The sequence below is a fragment of the Mizuhopecten yessoensis genome, unplaced genomic scaffold (genome assembly GCF_002113885.1).
Source record: "Mizuhopecten yessoensis strain PY_sf001 unplaced genomic scaffold, ASM211388v2 scaffold4121, whole genome shotgun sequence".
Taxonomy (NCBI): domain Eukaryota; kingdom Metazoa; phylum Mollusca; class Bivalvia; order Pectinida; family Pectinidae; genus Mizuhopecten; species Mizuhopecten yessoensis.
Window position 1 is genome coordinate 2057837 of NW_018405386.1, and position 18621 is coordinate 2076457.

Here is an 18621-nt window from a genome sequence, read left to right on the forward strand (position 1 = left end):
AACATTATCAGAGGTAGAAGTCGAGCTGTATCCTACACAACAATAGTAACGGTTAATTATGTGACCGGAGTTTAACCCGGAGGTATGATTAAAGGATGAGATCATTTCTTAACAAATGTTGAATAAAAAGAAAGCATCATCTGTTCGTAAAGAAGACAACATGCGTCTGTCATAAACAGACGATTATCTTTAAGTTTGAGGTGTGCAGGTGTTCGGCATGAGGCCCCTGGCGAGGCAAGCTCTGTATACAGCAATCCGATTGCCATAGATCTTAGGTATTGCCGATTTGACCTTTCAAAGATTTCAAAGTAACCAGAGTATGAAATAAAAAGACAGAATAGCGACCTCATTCTGTGTAGAATGTGAAAACTCATGATATCGTCTCCCTGTTGGTTTTGGGCATAAATCATTGCACGGGATAATAGACATTTGTTCATATTTAAAATACGAACATACTCCAGAAAATAGTGTATTTAAAGCCGCCTTGACCATAATTTCCCCCCTAATAACCCCTAGACCAATAGAAATATTCCTTTTGAAAGCAGCAACACCCATCTAAGTTTGGTTTAGATATGATGTTCAGGCGATAACTTTCAAAAATCAACAATTTCGCAAAATTTCAATCTGTTTATAGCTACTGTGACCTTTAATTTGACCTAGGTCCCAAACCCAATAGTCATCTTCCTCTTCTTCAGCCATCTGAGATGTCGATTATTTATTCCCGGATTTAGCTTAATTTCGCTCATTTCTGAATGAGGGAAATAACATTTTGATACATGAAAAAGATCCATCAGAGAGACCAGGTAGCTCAATTGGTAGAGCGTCCGTCTAGAGTTCGGAGGGTTCCGGGTTCGAACTCCGGTCTGGCCGTGCATTTTCCCGCTCCTAGTATACTTCTATCCGCAAAAGAGTGATATCTGTCTTTTCAAAATACAAAGTTCTCATGTTTCTATTGGAAATATAGATTATCAAGTTAAAATAGATATATCACTAATTTATAACTATTTTATATAGTTTGTATATATTTGTATTTGGAAAAAGGTGATATGCTTGTTTCTTGTTGATTAATTAGAGATAACTTCAATTGAAATAGAAAAATCTCTACTTTGCTTTAATGTATCATAGTTAAAAAAATATTTTTTGCAGATCAATTTCAAATATCAAAATATTTATTTTAAAATAATAAAAAGTGCTATTACTAGTTTTATTAGCTTATGTATGTACTTAATGCATAACTCATTTATTGAAATATGTATATTTTTAATAAAAATGCAGAGATTTGAAAAAAAAGCTATGCTGGGTTATATATTAGAGACGTATATATTGTTATATAGAATAAAATAGCGTTTTTAAACAATTACAAATATTCTTATAAAGTTAAGTAGAATTATTACGGTGTCTGTCAATCATACAGACTCTGTGCTTTCATGATCCATATAGCAAAAACAACCTATTTATTTATATCTAAAAGTGCATGCTAGCCCTATTAAGTTTAATGATGAAAATATATATATTGAGTAAGCTTTGTTTCATGTATTGGCTATTCATGTACGCTTGTAGTATTATCGGTTAGTTAGGCCTGGTAGCGTCGCACCGGGCGTTGGCAAGGTTGCGCAAATTTCTGCGCACACTGATAGTTTCGTATGCAAATAAGATGTTGTTAACGCCATCTTGAAGGAATTGTTTACCATCGGGAAAATCGGAGCAAATCACAAAAATTGTGTGCCATCGAAGGCACATCTTTATGATTATTTCCCATTTAAAGTCCCAGGATGTCTACAGATTCCAAATTATCGACGACGGAAAGAGTCGTCAAGAGTAAGTATCCAGGTACTTTGCGACAAAAATAGCAAGATCCGCCATATTGGCTGTCAGCCATGACTGGGGTATCTGATACCCTTTTACGTCAGGTTGAAAAATTATTGATGCGCTTTTGCATACTCATAAAAGCTATCCATAGATCACTGTTGTTTGAAAATTATATGTATGTCTTGTTATATATATGCATATTTTGTTAATATTGCAGCCAGCATTAACGTTATTAACCCCATCTTCATCCCACTACCGCTGTTCAGGTGATTGACAGTTCTGTTGTTTACATTCCTAAACCAAATTTTAACACAGTGGCGCACCACCCGAAAAAAGGGTATCGTCCTTGGAATGTTGTCTTGTCTTCCGTCAAAAGTTTACTGTAGAAAAAATGCGATATTCGTAGTGAATACCATAAAATACGGGAGATCTCTGGTGCTCCTTGATATTTATGTCGGTGCCCGTTGCGGAGCCATTTGATTTCTGATGCAGCTAACATAATCAGAGCAAACGGTTGTTTAACTTCCAAATACAATCATTTTTAATAAGGAAGTCCTGTTTGGTGATTGTTCTAACCATCTTCATCCCTATGTTCAAAATATTTAGTAGGCATTCCATTCATTTCACCATGAATGTTTGCATACATTGATGACTTACCATGACAGGTCAAATATGTCTACTGAAATGTGTCGATGATTTGACCAAACATCAGCTGAACGCCATTTACTGTAGAGTGCAAAATATACATGCTTAAACAAACATGTGTTATTTACTAACGAGATGTAAAAGATGCCTTGGAAAATGAAACAATCGTAAAAAGTGTGCAGAAGAACAATTTTGATTGTTTTGTTTCCGAAACGAATGAGATGAAAGAAAAACATGGTTCGACAGTGCAGGGAGCTATAGCCACATCGGTCACGGGGTAAAACATTGTTATGATGTCCATGATCCTACATAGATGTCCTGATGGATGAAGCTACCTTTCTTTCTCAGGAGTCATCTACTCACAATATAACATACAATGTTGTTAATGATTTAAATCATGATGGAGATGAATTTCCGATCAAAATCTGATTATAGGTCCCAAGTCTTGCAGGAGTATTAACTAAGAAAATAAAAGGTCCAGCTTGTGTAAAATTAACTTGTGAATTAGCTAGTTCACTCAACATATAAAGTGTCAAACCCCTTTTGTAGGTATCTGCGATATGGAATTTCTTCCAGAGGGTGTAGAATTCATGTATCCCCCATATCAACATAAAGAGTGACTTTTTCTCCCACATCTTGCACAGGAATTTAATAATTATTGACAATGAATTGTGAAAAAAGACTGTATAAGATGAGAATAAGTGTAGTATACTCAGACTTGTACCTTGAAGTTTAAGCACAATGCAAGACCATTAATACATATAATTGTTAATTTCCATTTGCTGGTGTTAGTTGCAAACCTTGTATGCTGGTAGGTATTGTTCCGTTGACTAGAAGGATAATTAATCAAAATCGTGTTCACTTTAAAGATGAGGTCACATCAAAACAACAGCCAATGTAGTAATAGATATCATTGTGTATTCAATTTGTTTTTGTGTGCTTCCTAGTCGGGATTTAGAAAAAAAGTGTATTTCCTGAATTGGAGGTCATATAGTATACAAGTGGGTATATATTTTCCCTCGTATGGATGTTCCGGATCCACATGGGATTGATTTTATGATATTTATTTTGGTCTTTTAAACTGTGAAGCATTAATTCACTGGTACAGCACACCTTGGATATATTGTGTGCCTATTTTAAAAAGAATGTACATATTATGCATGTCACTCAATATCTTGTGCAATTATTTGGATAGCCAAACCACACTAATTAAGGCCAGTATAAGTTAGTTTCTGCAAATCATGAAATGCAAGTTTTTCTATTCTCCCGACTAGTACTGTCTACCCTGTAGATATATTTAATAAGAAAAATCCAGAAGACTCGCTTTGACCAAATTCATTTTGTAAAATCCAATCCTTTAGAATCATTTGATTTGTTGAAGTTGCACGTATTACACAATTGTTTTTGAGTGTCTGATGCCCACTTTCATAATTATGGTTGTAGCCTGAGCCAGATTTTTCAAAGTGAACAGAAAACTTGGCTGGCTCTGACAAAATCTACTTAGTTCCTAGTCCTAGGTCGAAGACCCAGGTCATGTCCAGCTTTTGGAATTGTACACCCTTGATGATTTTTTAAAACATTAGAGATGTAATTTTGTTACTTATTGCATACATTCAATCAATGGATTGCAAATGTTGATGCAAGATGTTTTGAAGTAGATTATGTGACTGTCAAACAACCTGCATTTAAAATCCTTACGGAATAGAAATGCAAAGGTAATTTTAACTAACATTGAATTTGCTCATATATTTTTGGCCATTTAAGTTTTGAAGTGCCCATAGACCTTAAGCTTGCACATGCTGTTTCAAGTCAATGTCTAATGTGTTTTGTTTTTTCTTTGTAGATGCACCCTTTCCACCAAGCCACAAGCTTAATTTGAGCGAAGTTTTTGGTGCTAATGGGAAACCTAAGCCAGAAGTTTTGAAACAGCACTTCATTTTGGAGGGTCGTGTGACAGAAGATGTAGCATTACGAATTATAAATGATGGTGCTGCTATGCTGCGCCAAGAGAAAACCATGATCGAGATAGAGGCCCCAGTTACAGGTAAAAGACAGTCACATTGCAAAGTACTGGTCGTGATTGTATTTGATCTATACTTGCTGACCTTTAAAATTTCTTCTGGCTGAAAACTCATATCGGCAAATCTAAAACTGTTCTGATGCCACCTATTTGACTTTACCTAGTTAAGCTATCTATGCTATTAATCAAATTTATTGAAAAGCAATATGTACGGAATAAGTTGGTTTTAAAAGTAAAAATGAGAGTAAAAAAAATATAAATCTTCTTCAAAAATAGAGACTTGGCAAATATAAATATTGTATGCAGTAGTCATGTTTAGTAGACTGTTTCACATTTTACTGCAAAGTTTGTATACTATGTTCTCGAATGCTGCATTGCTAATTTTGTTTCTATTCCCTGAACTTGTCTTTTATTGTATAAGTAAAAGCTTAGAGCGAAGATTGGACATGGTGTAAACCACCATCGCAAATTCAGTTGAATATTTAAACTACTTTACATGCAGGAATGGTATGCTCTTGGGAGAAGTTAATTATTGATCGAAGTAATAGTTGAATAGTGTTTAAAATGGCAATTAAATGATAGTATGATCACGATGGAATCAATGTGTAACTAAAATTGTCATCATGCAGTGAACACTCAAGGATGTGTTTTGTTTTGCAGTTTGTGGCGACATCCATGGACAATTTTATGATCTAATGAAACTTTTTGAAGTTGGTGGCACACCAGCAACAACTCGCTACCTCTTTTTAGGAGATTACGTAGACAGAGGATATTTCAGCATTGAAGTAAGTAAAGCACAAACACTGGAACATTGGTTCAAAAATTATACACTTTAAGGGTTAAATCACCATGGAAACCATGTGATATACTAGAATGCGTATATATTGTGATTAAGTCGACATATTTAATAATCCATTCATTTAATTAAGGCAGTGTAAAAATGCAAGTAATAACTTTTGTTTTGAAAATGTGGACTTGCTATGTTTGACAAATTATGTTATTTAAAGAGGCCTGTTTTATGTGTCAATTGTGTCGCCCCAAATAACCTTAAGTTCACATAAGTGTAAAAATTGACAAATCTGAATTCTTAATACTCTACTTTCAACAAGGATTTAACACAGTTGTCAGAACATTTTTGTAAATAGTATTTGGTTAGGTCTCATGTCAAGCAAGTTCAGCATGAATTAAATTACTACGATATACTATAATAGGTCTGGCTAAAGGGAAGGGAGCCACCATATACACTCATCTATTCAATGGTAGAATCACTTAAATCATATAGCTCATAGCACTATGCTGTGTTGTAAACATAAATATAGTCCCAACTAATTTCAGTATTAGTGCATAAGAAATATATATTACTTATTATCTATAGTGTGGAAGTTCTAAGACTAGACATGCACCAATGTCTACACCAATGTGATATAAAAAAAAGTCATAATATTTGCACAACGGCAAATGGATAACTTTTCTTTTAATTAAAACATGGTGTGCTGTAGTGTTGTTCCGATGAATTAATTTAGTCGACGTCTGGTTGTTTGTTTCTGAAAATCGATTAATCAATCATTGTTTTCCATGATCGTTTATAGTTTGACTAATTTAAGTATTAACTAAAAATAAACTTGGATAGTTGCTATTATGACCGCCGACAGTGAGTTGTTCGTTCTTGGGCAAAACAACTTGACCTAACATCCCACACAACAGGGATGCTGATTGGCTAGCTGGTCCACCTGACAACCAATCAGAACTTACGTTTCAATAGAAATGCTGCATACCTCAGTCGGTGCTTGACAATATGTCAAACCAGGACATTCCGGATATTAAACTCTATGATCATCCGGGGGCTACTGATTTAAACTTTTGGAAGGTATTGTTCCTCCTTAGCTGGATATAAATAAAATGCTTTGTTGAAAGTGTGGGCTATCTTACAAATAAAATGTTAAGTTTGACGGGGTGTCATCAGGTGAATGCCAATCCATCGCAGCATTTCTGAATACGAGATGCAGCTGTCACAGAATAATGGACATTGCAAACATCATCAATTTCATTTCCAAATACATAATTCTCAATAATTATAAGGTTCTGTTGACAAACGTATTGTTTTTGTATGAATGTTGTGCGTTATTAGCGAAATTCTCTAACATCAGGTTTCCCCCGGAAATGAAAGTGAAACTAGATTACGGAAAGCTTATATAACCTTTAATTACTGAATTTAAGTTTAATTTGATCGATCATTAGTCGATCATGATCATCAGTCACTTAATTAAAAGTGATGATCGAGTATGAATTTACAAGTGATTCCCAACACTAGTGTGCTGGTCCTGTACTACTGGAAATGTGATATTTCTTTCCTTGATTAAGCTTAACTATTTTTAAATGTAACGTTCAATTCATTGCCTATATATTGGAAATAATGAGTAAAATATTTTTTTAAAACATTGTGAAGTAGCTAGTGGTGTACTGTTAACTGGAAACATCTATTAAATTGAGCTTGACATGAGGTCGATTCGATATTCAATTTAGCACATGAAAGATCGATTTTGTAGGTTTGTCATGAAGAAGATCGATTTTGTAGATTTGTCATGAAGAACTGAAATTATTAAGATGCATACGGTTGCTTTTCAAGTTTAATCCAAAATGAAACGTCCCTTTCATCCGTTCTTGTTGATTCTCGCTTGAATCATGCCGGCATTCAAGCGTGGTAGCTTAAGCGTCATTACGTAATCAAGGTCATTGCAGTGTTTTGTAGGTACGGCTAAATTTATAACTGATGAAATCCGGAAATATGGCAAATGGCGGCCACCGGAATGAAAACACTTTCTTTTTCAGCGAAGGGATGGTGGGACATAAAAGTACCAACTCAATTTGAATCAATTTCAAATGGGTTAACTTTATTTACAATAATAAATGTCATATCAAGTACCAAAATGCATAAACCTGTTACGATTGCTATCATCATGACTCGTCTGCAGGAGATAGGAAAATGAATGTTCACTTCTCAAACGGTAATCTATCGGTTATCGTCAATTTTTTAAGTACCTTTTCTCATCATATGAACGTCTCTTAGAAAAATAACACATAGTTATATAAATATTTTTTAATGATTGGACAAAATGGCAATTTATTAAATGTATTCTTTTTGGTGTTTATTTCAACCGATTACCGATCGATCTTGAATGTCCGATAATCGATCTTGAATGTCCGATAATCGATCTTCAAAATCGGACCGATTCCCAGCACTAGAAGTAGCATATTTGAGCAAATTTGAGGGTGAAATTTTTGTATCAAATTGATATGAAAATTTCTCGATTTATATAGTAGATAATAAAAAAGAAATGTGTAAAATCAAGGCCTACAACCAAAAGCCTATTAATACATGTTGCTAATATTAATGCTGTAGTAAGATTCACTTTGATATTTTTTCAGGCTTTAAATTTAACATTCATTTCAAGATACTACAAATTTAATATATGGCATTTTTTTTATGTGTACTTAAGTATACATAAGAAATATGATATTTTCTCTTCAATAAAACAATTGTTTTTCCCTTTCAGTGTGTTCTATACCTTTGGTCCCTAAAGCTTCTACATCCAAACACATTTTTCATGTTGAGAGGCAATCACGAGTGCAGGCATCTTACAGAATATTTCACGTTTAAGCAAGAGTGTAAGTATACATATTAATCGGTGTATTGAGTCTACCCTAGGTATGGCATGCTTTCACTTTATTTAAAATAATGGCATTGATTTATTGATTTTAATTGGAGATGGTGCTAAATGTGTTTCCTAAAGTGTATATGTTGTGTCAATTTTGAGCACTTGTTACCAGATTTAAATTCTCTATAGATGAAATGATTTCTAGCTCACCTGGCCCAAAGGGCCACGTGAGCTTATGCCGTACTGCGGCGTCCATCGTCCGTCCGTCAACTTTGTCTTTTGAACGACTTCTTCTGAAGAACTGTAGGACCTAGGGTCATGATATTTGGCCAGTAGGTACCTGGGATGGAGTGCTATAAAGTTTCCTCATTAAAATGACCTTGACCTACTTTCAAGGTCACAGCGGTCAAATATGTTAAAAATTTCAAACAACAATATCCTAAGAACTATTTGAACTAGAGTTATGATACTAAAGTATGTTATGTAGACCAGCAGTGCGAATATTTTTCTCATCACAGTTTTGAGGTCAAAGGTCAACTTTAAATTCTAGTCGGGGGTCAAATGTCAACTTTGGTTAAAAGCTTTAAAAATCTTCTAAAGTTCCATCAGACCCAGGGTCATGGTACTTGGCAAGTAAGTACATGGTATGTAGTGCTATAAAGTTTCCTCATTAAAAAGACCTAGACCTGCTTTAAAGGGCACAGGGGTCAAATATGTTAAAAAATTCAAACAACAATATCCTAAGAATCATTTGAACTAGAGTCATGATACTTGGGTATGTTATGTAAACCAGCAGTGCAAATTTTTTTCTCTGTTACATTTATGAGGTCAAAGGTCAACTTTAAATTCTAGTCGGGGGTCAAATGTCAACATGGGTCAAAGGCTTTAACAATCTTCTTCTCAAATTCCATTAGGCCCAGGGTCATGATATTTGGCCAGTAGGTACCTGGGATGGAGTGCTATGAAGTTTCCTCATTAAAACGACCTTGACCTACTTTAAAGGTCAATGGGGTCAAATATGTTAAAGACTTTGAACAACAATATCCTAAGAACCATTTGGACTAGAGTCATGATACTTGGGTATGTTATTTAGACCAGCTGTGTGAATTGTTTTCTTCATTACAGTAATGAGGTCAAAGGTCAACTTTAAGTGCAAATCGGGAGTCAAAGTTCAATATGGGTTAAAAGCTTAGAGATTAAAATTTCAAGTTTCAAACAACAATATCTTCAGGACCGTTTACGAAATGTTAAGATGTCTTGTGTTCTATTTACCAAATTTGGTCTTAAGTTACCTATATGTCAGTTGCATGTAACAAAAGAAACAGGTGAGCGATACAGGCCCTCTGGGCCTCTTGTTGATAAGACTGTTGATATGAAATGTTTAAAGGTAATCGCTTGAAGAATTTCAAAATGTATCGAATGATTTCTTTCTTTCAAATGTAGGTAAAATAAAGTACACTGAGAGAGTATACGATGCTTGCATGGATGCGTTTGACTGTCTGCCACTGGCAGCACTAATGAATCAGCAGTTCCTCTGTGTTCATGGAGGTCTTTCACCAGAAATCCACACATTAGAAGATATAAGAAAAGTATGAAATGATTTATATGAAAGTCTGCTTTTAATTGAATGGTATACTTTAATTTACTATGCTGGTGCATTATAAAGGATTCTTATGAATCAGAATCCAAATTTTAACATTTGTGAAATAGAAATTGAAAAGGATAAAAAAATGAAGAAGTTGTTTGGAGTTGCTTGGTTATAAATTGAAGTTAATACCCCAATCTGTGTTAAAATGGCCTTTTAAAAATGCGCCATATCTGCAGTTATCCAGGGCTGCCCATGTCATAAACCTTTTTTTTTTTTGAAATGCACAACAGGTACATAAAGTTGTGTTTTTTTTCAGTGGAAAAAAAGTTCATTTCTCTTTTTGCTGTCAAATTTTTAGCATTATGGCAAATGAAAATAACTGAACATGCAACCTATTAAAAGTACGAAATAGCTGCAGGGATAAAAGCTCATGGTTATACTTGTATGTTCTTCTTTAGCGATTGAGGACAACTTTTTGTGTTATGTGCTCATTGAGGATGGCTTTTCAGCATTAAAAAAAAATAATGTTTATCACATCAATTTAAGTAGGAAGTAAATTGTATGAGTATTGAGTAATAATAGTAACATGCACTAATATTCCAGTGGAATTCAGAAATGAAAGATAGATTTTTTTGATATTGCAATAAGTATTCTCATATAGATAATAAGATCTCTCTAAAATAAAAGTAATCAAAATGTTCTTTGCTCTTTCAGTTGGACAGGTTCAAGGAGCCGCCTGCATTTGGTCCCATGTGTGACCTTTTGTGGTCTGACCCCCTTGAAGACTTTGGAACAGAGAAAACATCAGAACACTTCACTCACAATAGTGTCAGAGGTTGCTCATATTTTTACAGGTAAATTAAATAATTCATTTTGATAGAGATAATATGCAAAACTCTATTCCACTATGAAAAGCACAAGTTCTGAAGAATTTTAAATTTCCTCATGTATGTTTTAAGTTTTGGAAGATGTACTTCAGTGTCCAGTAATGATCTTTAGATTGGTCATTGAATTTATATAATTTATTCGTAGGGATATATTTTTGTCAGTTACGGATAGGTTTTAGATTTCAAATATATATTAAATGCAAAGAATGAAAAATCGCTTCACAAGATGTATGTTATATTAATAATTTATTAATGGCTGATGATGTTGAAACTTATAACATAGGAATACATCTATAGTCTATAGAATAACTAATCAAAGTGCCCATAGTCAAAATATTTTGTTTTCTCTTTCAGCTATGCAGCATGTTGTGATTTTTTGTCACAGAATAATTTATTATCAATTATTAGAGCCCATGAGGCACAAGATGCTGGGTAAGTAATCTTGACATCATATCTTGACCAATTGCATACCTAGAACTAGATTTGATATCTACACCTCTTTTCATTAAGGCTGTTCCAGAAATTTATGTTTTATGTCAGTTGTTAGTGTCTTCATGTCTCCCATCTGAAATAACTCTTTAAGTTCTAAAATGATATTGTCGCACAAATTTGCAGACTATACATTATAAGTTTTGTAAAACTCCAACTTTCAAATCAGTTTACTAAAATTTTGTATTATATAAGACAGAGTAAATACTTGTCTTATCCAGGGATTATAAAGGGCTTGGGCCATAGGAGCATTCAGAACTGAAATGACCTGTCATATCGGATAAAAATTTCTGTAAAAGTGTCGATTCTTGCACATCAATTTTTTTTGGCGAAATAGTCACAGTATGGAAACTTGCGCAATTGTTCTGAAATGTATATTTTTAATTTATTTAATCTCTTCATATTCACTTGTGTTAATGTTCATGCTAACTTTCTCGATGTGAAAAACGCAAGCATTTCTATGTAATGTTGATTATAGAAACCGGCCCACTGAAATAACCAAACTTAAAAAAAGGCCTTCATGTGGTTAAGACTTCCTAAATATGACTGATAAACTAAATGTATAACAAATTCTAAGATTTTGTTCCTTTTCATTGCAGATACCGCATGTATAGGAAGAGTCAGACAACAGGTTTTCCATCACTAATAACGATATTTTCAGCTCCAAATTACCTAGATGTTTATAATAATAAAGGTAAGTAGCAAGCTTTGATAGCTTTCACTGCAGGACATCAAGTAAAAACTCTATCGGCTATGACAAACAACATTGTCAACTGTATTGTTTGTATTGTTAGTGGGGAATTAAATTTCGCTTAAAGTTAAAGACTGCTAGTATTATTACCACAAATTATGATTGACATGACTTTATACAGACTCGCAAAAAATGTATAGAAGTATTTACCTGTTTACTATCGAATAATCCAGTTGTCCAAATTTTATCCAGCTGCACATTCTGTGACAGTGTTGATATTAATTTGATTTCAAACCTTCCATACAAGTGTTGTTATAAAACAATTAAGTAAAAACAACTCTTATTCTGATGTACTTGCTTTTATGGAAAGGTAAACAAAGCTCGCTTGTATATTGGACATATCCTTGATTCTACTGTTGCCGTGTGCTATAATCTAATCCGTCAACCAAGTGTACCAGATAAGTTACATGGAAGTAGCCAGTGGCCTTGAAATTTTGACTAAGTGCTGTTGTGCTAAATTTTATCCCTTTGAAAAAGTTCCAATTGGAACAACCGTGAAATATTTGTCCTGCAAAATTAAACAACTTATACTATATTTCCACATCAACCATCTCATCTTTTTAAGACTAATTCATCTTCCTATTCTCAATTTTTGGTGAGGTGTATTTGTTTTCAGCACATACATACAGGAGCACGCTCAATGATTCAATAGGACTGGTATTACCCATATCATCCTGACATGGTGGAATAATTGCCTAGAGATTTCACATTGTAAGACTCTCCTCCCACCAGAACAAAAAAGGATTACTGAGGATGAATATTTCCATGATTTCTGAAATCCCCAAAACAATAATTTGTTATTTTGTAGCTGCCATATTGAAGTATGAAAACAATGTGATGAACATCAGACAGTTCAACTGTTCTCCACATCCATATTGGTTGCCCAACTTCATGGATGTGTTCACTTGGTCACTACCATTTGTTGGCGAGAAAGGTAAGTTTGCATGAAAAGGCATGCATCGAGAAATGTAGCACAGATTACTCTGTAAAACCTTAATAGATTCCAAATGATTGAGGAGAAATGACTTCAGTGTGATGATTAACTTTCAGAATTGCATACTTTTGTTTAGTGACATGTGGTGATACTGTCTGCTAAAAACATCAAGAAAAATATTGGATATCACCAAGCCATGTGTGTTTGAGGTAATTTTATTCTCGAACTTGCTGGTCCATAAAATGGCTTGGGAGTATGGAACTTGAAATTGACAATGTTCAGTCGATAGCTAGCTATCTGTTCATATGGCCATCATTTTAATTATGTTGTGTTGATAACTTGATATGTTTGATTTCAGTGACGGAGATGCTTGTTAATGTATTGAGTATTTGCTCTGACAATGAGCTAACAGCAGAGGAAGAGGAGGAAGAGGAGGATGGAAGTGAAGGTATGCACAAAGTACCTGTAATCATTCCTATAGTACAAAGTATATGTTTACATATATCTGTCAGTGCAACTCCTATTCCTTGTGTGTGGACTGGTTACAAACCAAACTTTTTGCCCTGACTTCTATCCTTTTCGAAGTCAAAGATTTGTTAAAAACTTTCAATTCTCCTTTGTTACTTGTTCCAAAATCATATTGAAATGCTTACATGCTCTTGTGATGTAGCGGAATGTTACAGGCGGTCGCTTTATGAATGATCCGATTCCTATTGGTTCAAATTCAGGAGTGACATAGTGACTTAAGCTTATAAACATATTCTTAGTCTTTGCTAAGGATGCTAATACAGTGTTCTTCCCAGAATTTTTCTCTGCGTTTTGGTACTTAATTTTCCCCATTTTATTTTACTGTGCTTGTGATGCATAAGTCTCAAAAGACGTATCAAAATTCAGTCTTTAATTAGATGATTTGCAGATACATTATTCAATTGAACTTATCCAGTTGAATTATAAGAATTATAGTTTTAACAGATGGTTACAAAACTATTCGCTACCTTTTCATAGCATCTCCTCTGTTAATTTCTGGTACAATGCAATAAATAAGTTGGTAATTTTACCATACTGTGGTAACATTGAATTCTACACCTGATTAGGTATTAGTGGTCATAAATCACAGGCAAAAATACAAGTAGTAGCTTGTGTACACTGCTACACATTTAATCAATCCTTGTCCTTGTCATACAAAGCCATCAGTCAGACTTCAGCAGAAGGTCCCGACAAGAGAAATTGATATCATAATGGCCAACTAATGAGTATTGAATTAATTTGCAGAATGAAATGCACACATAACAGTACCACAACACAAAAAATACTGGGAAGGACACTGGTTTACAATTGATGCAGCAGCGCATTAGTTATTGGAGAGAATCAAGCCTAATGGCTTACTTTATTATGATATATCCATTTCTTTTTGAGACATCTGTATTTTGTCAAATGATCTATTACATTACTTGGCTTAAAAGCTTGTTGCTTATATACCAATAAGTCAAACAGGACCTTATTTTATATGCATGTTATTTTCAACCAGATTTCATTTATATTGGCTCGTGTTATTCATACTTGTGTAGTTATTACAACACTTGTTTTAGATTATTAAACTACCAAATATTAATGATATTGGTTAGTTGATCTTGTTTTAAGATGTAACATGTACAAAACAATATTCAGTTTCAGAGTTTCTCTTCACTTAAAAGATGCTGTAAATAAAAAAATCAAATAATGTGTACATTTGCCTCTTTAGCAAAAATACTGCAGGAGAAAAATGAATAGTATTAAAGAAGTTACCTTTACAGTGGAACTGCGAAAAAAGGAAATTTGGATTGATTTGTACATGTGCATCTTATAGTGTTTATCCCATACAGTCATGCTTCTGTAAGTGAATTTATGTGCTTAGGTACTGTAATCAAGTGTTCAAACAGTTGTTTGTACACACTGATAAAAGTTCAATGAACTTAAAAGTTATGTTTATTGAAAAAAAAAAAAAATGGAAAAAAAATTTGGAAACGTGTACAACATGTACAACTTTTTTTTTTTATTAAAGAAGAAAAAAAAATGGCACATAAAAAACATACAAGGAACCTATTATTTTGCAAGTTTTGTTTATTTCTTGTGGTTAGTATTTATTTTTGTTGCATTTTTATCATTACTATTTTATGATTTAATGCTTTTTTTTGTTCATTTTCTTCATGGTTGGTCTCCTTGACTTGGTTACGTTGCATGTGCTAACCTAGGGCCCCGCATAGCTAATGGTAAGTGGAGCCTCCAGATTATTATCCATCCGGCGTTCATCCTTTCAGCACCAGTTTTTGACTTACAATTTTGACGAGTGATTGATGTAGTACTCCTGCTAACTTATTGTATCTAGTTCTGTAAAGCCCACCTCTTGGTGTATAAAGCAAAATCTGTGTTGCTTGTTCCACATTACGTGTTAACACCTTTCCTAACTCACTTATTTAGTGCCACTTATCAAAAAACTGAATCCTCACAACCAAAAAATTAGTGATTACTTGTAAACTGAACCATTGTAGTAAATTCCTGTAACTTCTGTTTCTAATGGTCATGATATACTGTATACAGTATAGTCTCTGTATCTCCCCTGTTTGTAAAGGTCTGTATAGCATGCGTCTGTAAATTTAAAATATATCCTGTAAATTTTACCACAGCTAAAACATTTTTATCTTCAATTAATCAAACACTTCTTCATTTTTATCGATGTATTGGGTTTTGTATCTGGTATCTATTTTTTGGGTCACTTGCAAGATCTGATTCACTTAAATTTGCATATCATAGTTAAAACTTTAATCTCTTCAACTTTCCTCACAGGTGACTGGTCAGATAGCAGATCAATAGTTACTCTGCTGTATCTTCTAATTCTAGCTAGACATTTGCAGCTTCACATTTTCCTGATGGCATATCAATTAAGGCCTGATGCTGTATTGATTTTGGACAGTGATGCTGAATATTGTTTTCATGTGTAATAATTAAAGATAATTTGTAAATTGCCAGTCCGTCACAAACATGCTGGACGTGAACTACTTGTAGTAGACAGAGAGGCAAGTAAGTCAACAATTTTGCATGTCAATCAGCCATTTGTCATCAAGGTGGATGAACCGTTGAAATATACTCGGGTTTTGTAACATATTTTACTACTTCAGAATGAAAATCATACTGTTCCTCTGTTAGAGTTTATGTACGAACAGGAGTGACTGAAATGTAAATCTCATGTACATTTCATTGTGTGAATTGAGTTGTCCAGTGTGTGGCCGATACCTGCTTTTACTACCTTGACTATGTATTCCAGTTATGAAAGGTGTCCTTTGTTGTCAATTGTCTACATCTACAATCTTATTCTACGCGTGATTTTTCCAGTTAGATTAATACATTTTTCAGAATTGACTGTTTACTTGATTAATAAGTTTTTACTATCGCAATCTAAAATCAGAAATATTATCTTACCAATTTGAAAAGTTTAAATAAGTAGGTCATATAAAGTTAAATGTTTTTGTTCATATGTTGTTTGCATAGTATACATGTGTGTTCTTGTTATAGGATGTTGTCATGTGTCTACGTATAGTACGTGTTGACTAAATGTTTGTGTTAAGTACATGTATATACTAACATGTTGAAGCGTAGTGCTGCATTCCAGTAAATTAAAAGGTAAGCTTTTGACTGCTGTGGAAAATAAAAGGTTCATTTCTTCTGGTGTTAACAGTTCACATATAGAGGAATTCCAACCAAATGAAAACTGGATACTTGTGGTCTTAGTTCTGAAGTAGTAAAGTATGAGTCGGTTGGCTGCTTCATTATGACATGCAATATATATATATACACGTGTTATTATTTAGTATTAAATCACATAGAGTTGATATATACCCAGAAATTGGTTACAGCGTAACCTTATAAGTTGAGCGCTATTGTGAAATACACATATGTATAGTTGGATGACTAACAATACTGTTTTGTCACATGCTGCTTGACTCTCTGTCCGTACTACTAAACAATGTGATTAAGACCTTGCTAACATGCCATTTGTTATATATTTGCAGTGTTGTCAATAACATATAGAGCGGGTGCATTTCAGTAAAATGTAAGAGTCATTTTCCAGAGACATTCCGAGGCATCCCATGTTAAAATGTATACTTTGCAGTTGATGACAGGAAAAAAGACATTTACAAATGGCCAAGTCCCAGGGGACATATTGCTGGGTGCCAGTTTTTATTGACAACACTGTATTAGCCTATTGTTTTAATTTTTGCTTTACAGTTTTTACCATTTATATGAATGGTGTGCGATATATTGTGTCAAAAAGTACATGATTATTCGCTATAGTACCATATGCCAGTGTTTGAGTTTTTGCATGACGTTTGGCATAGATTAGATCTCTTATGTTGAAAACAAAATGTGATGAGAGTGTTGTAATCCCAACATTAGTGTAGATGCACCTAAATGGTTTTAGTAGTTGTTATATAGGTTGTTTCACTTGAAGGCAAATTAAGTATTACTCTTGATATTGTACATTTAGTTCTCGTGTATTGATAATTTGAATATTTATAATCCTTTTTTTAAGAAGCTCATACATGTAGAATGAAAAAGTATATTGTTGGAAATAGATTAAAGTGACTTTGTTTAATTATTGTTTACATCATTTGTTGTTAATTTAATGCAGGATTAAGAATGATCAAACACATGCAGCTATTGAGATGACATTGTGTACTTATTTTCAAACGTATTAAAATAACCACTTAAAGTTCAGTACATGTAATTGTTATAGTGCGAAAAGAATAAGTTATTTCCAATGAGATTGTTTAAGTAACTTCTTATAAAGATCAATCCAACTGTATGTATATGATATTGGAGCTGGCTACTAGGTCAGACACAAGTACAGCATGTACCTGTATGCATGTGTCATTGAATAGAAGTTGGTGGTGTGGTAAGGGTTTGATTTGCTGTTTCTTGCATTTAAATAGTTGGGTGTGCAGTGATTATTAGACAAGAGTTCATATTTCATGCCATTTTATATATTGAGATAAATAGATTTTTAAAAAACTATTTATATACATGATGTACTAGGTATATGGTTGTTGAGGGTTCATACTTCTAATTTGGCATTGTGGAAGTAGTGCATGTTGATAATTTCAATTTATGATTTAAATTGTCAAATGTCAGTATTTGTATTTGGAATTTTTGTTCAAATTTATTGCACAAGTAATTATGTACTTTAGGTGCAGTTAATTTAGATTTTCATGAAACAATGTTTAGTATCTGTTAGATCAGAAAGAAATGAGATGCAGCATGCTACCTCATATTTTAGCTAATTTATTACAGTGACAAATTACCAGCAATATTTCTGTGAAAATATAAATAACCTTTTGACCTTGGTCAGTTTATTTTAAGTTAACTAGCACTAGATTAGCTACCATGTGCCCATTGACATGCACAGTGAATTGTCAGTATGTAGTGTGGATTAGAAGTGAGGTGTGAAAGTGGTCTATTGTAAAACAGGTGTTTTGTCGATTTATTGCAGGTGCTACAGTTATGGCAAGGTGATTTAGAAACAAAGGTCAGTCATTGGCAAAATGGCTAGGGTCTTTACTTAGTTACAAATGGGACTGGGTACTCGTGTTTTTCTCTCAAGACTGTATTATTTCATTCCAGATGGAGCTGCTTCAAGGAAGGAGGTGATCAAGAATAAAATCAGGGCCATTGGCAAAATGGCACGAGTCTTCACTGTCCTCAGGTAGCTATACAGAGATCAATAGTAATGTACAAGTGACGCAAGCAAATGTTAACTCCATGTGAAAAAAAAAGAAGCATTTATGATGAAAGGATTGTTTGCTTGATC

General features: G+C 33.7%; 1 protein-coding gene across 5 annotated transcripts in view; it reads left to right on the plus strand.

Annotated features, from left to right (window-relative positions):
* LOC110448600 (serine/threonine-protein phosphatase 2B catalytic subunit 2-like) overlaps positions 1-18621 on the plus strand; it is a 39837-nt gene that overhangs the window by 15349 nt on the left and 5867 nt on the right. The window contains exons 1-13 of one of the 5 annotated variants that reach the window (XM_021494933.1): positions 1611-1818; positions 4298-4498; positions 5135-5259; positions 8029-8140; positions 9574-9719; positions 10433-10572; positions 10960-11037; positions 11694-11788; positions 12654-12779; positions 13138-13227; positions 15011-15028; positions 15786-15836; positions 18435-18516. In XM_021494933.1, the coding sequence (XP_021350608.1) occupies positions 1773-1818; positions 4298-4498; positions 5135-5259; positions 8029-8140; positions 9574-9719; positions 10433-10572; positions 10960-11037; positions 11694-11788; positions 12654-12779; positions 13138-13227; positions 15011-15028; positions 15786-15836; positions 18435-18516 (1310 nt within the window). In that variant the 5' untranslated portion in view covers positions 1611-1772. Of the gene's footprint in view, positions 1-1610; positions 1819-4297; positions 4499-5134; positions 5260-8028; positions 8141-9573; positions 9720-10432; positions 10573-10959; positions 11038-11693; positions 11789-12653; positions 12780-13137; positions 13228-15010; positions 15029-15785; positions 15837-18434; positions 18517-18621 lie in introns of those variants that run through there. The other 4 variants (XM_021494934.1, XM_021494936.1, XM_021494935.1 and 1 more) reach the window with 4 other exon arrangements.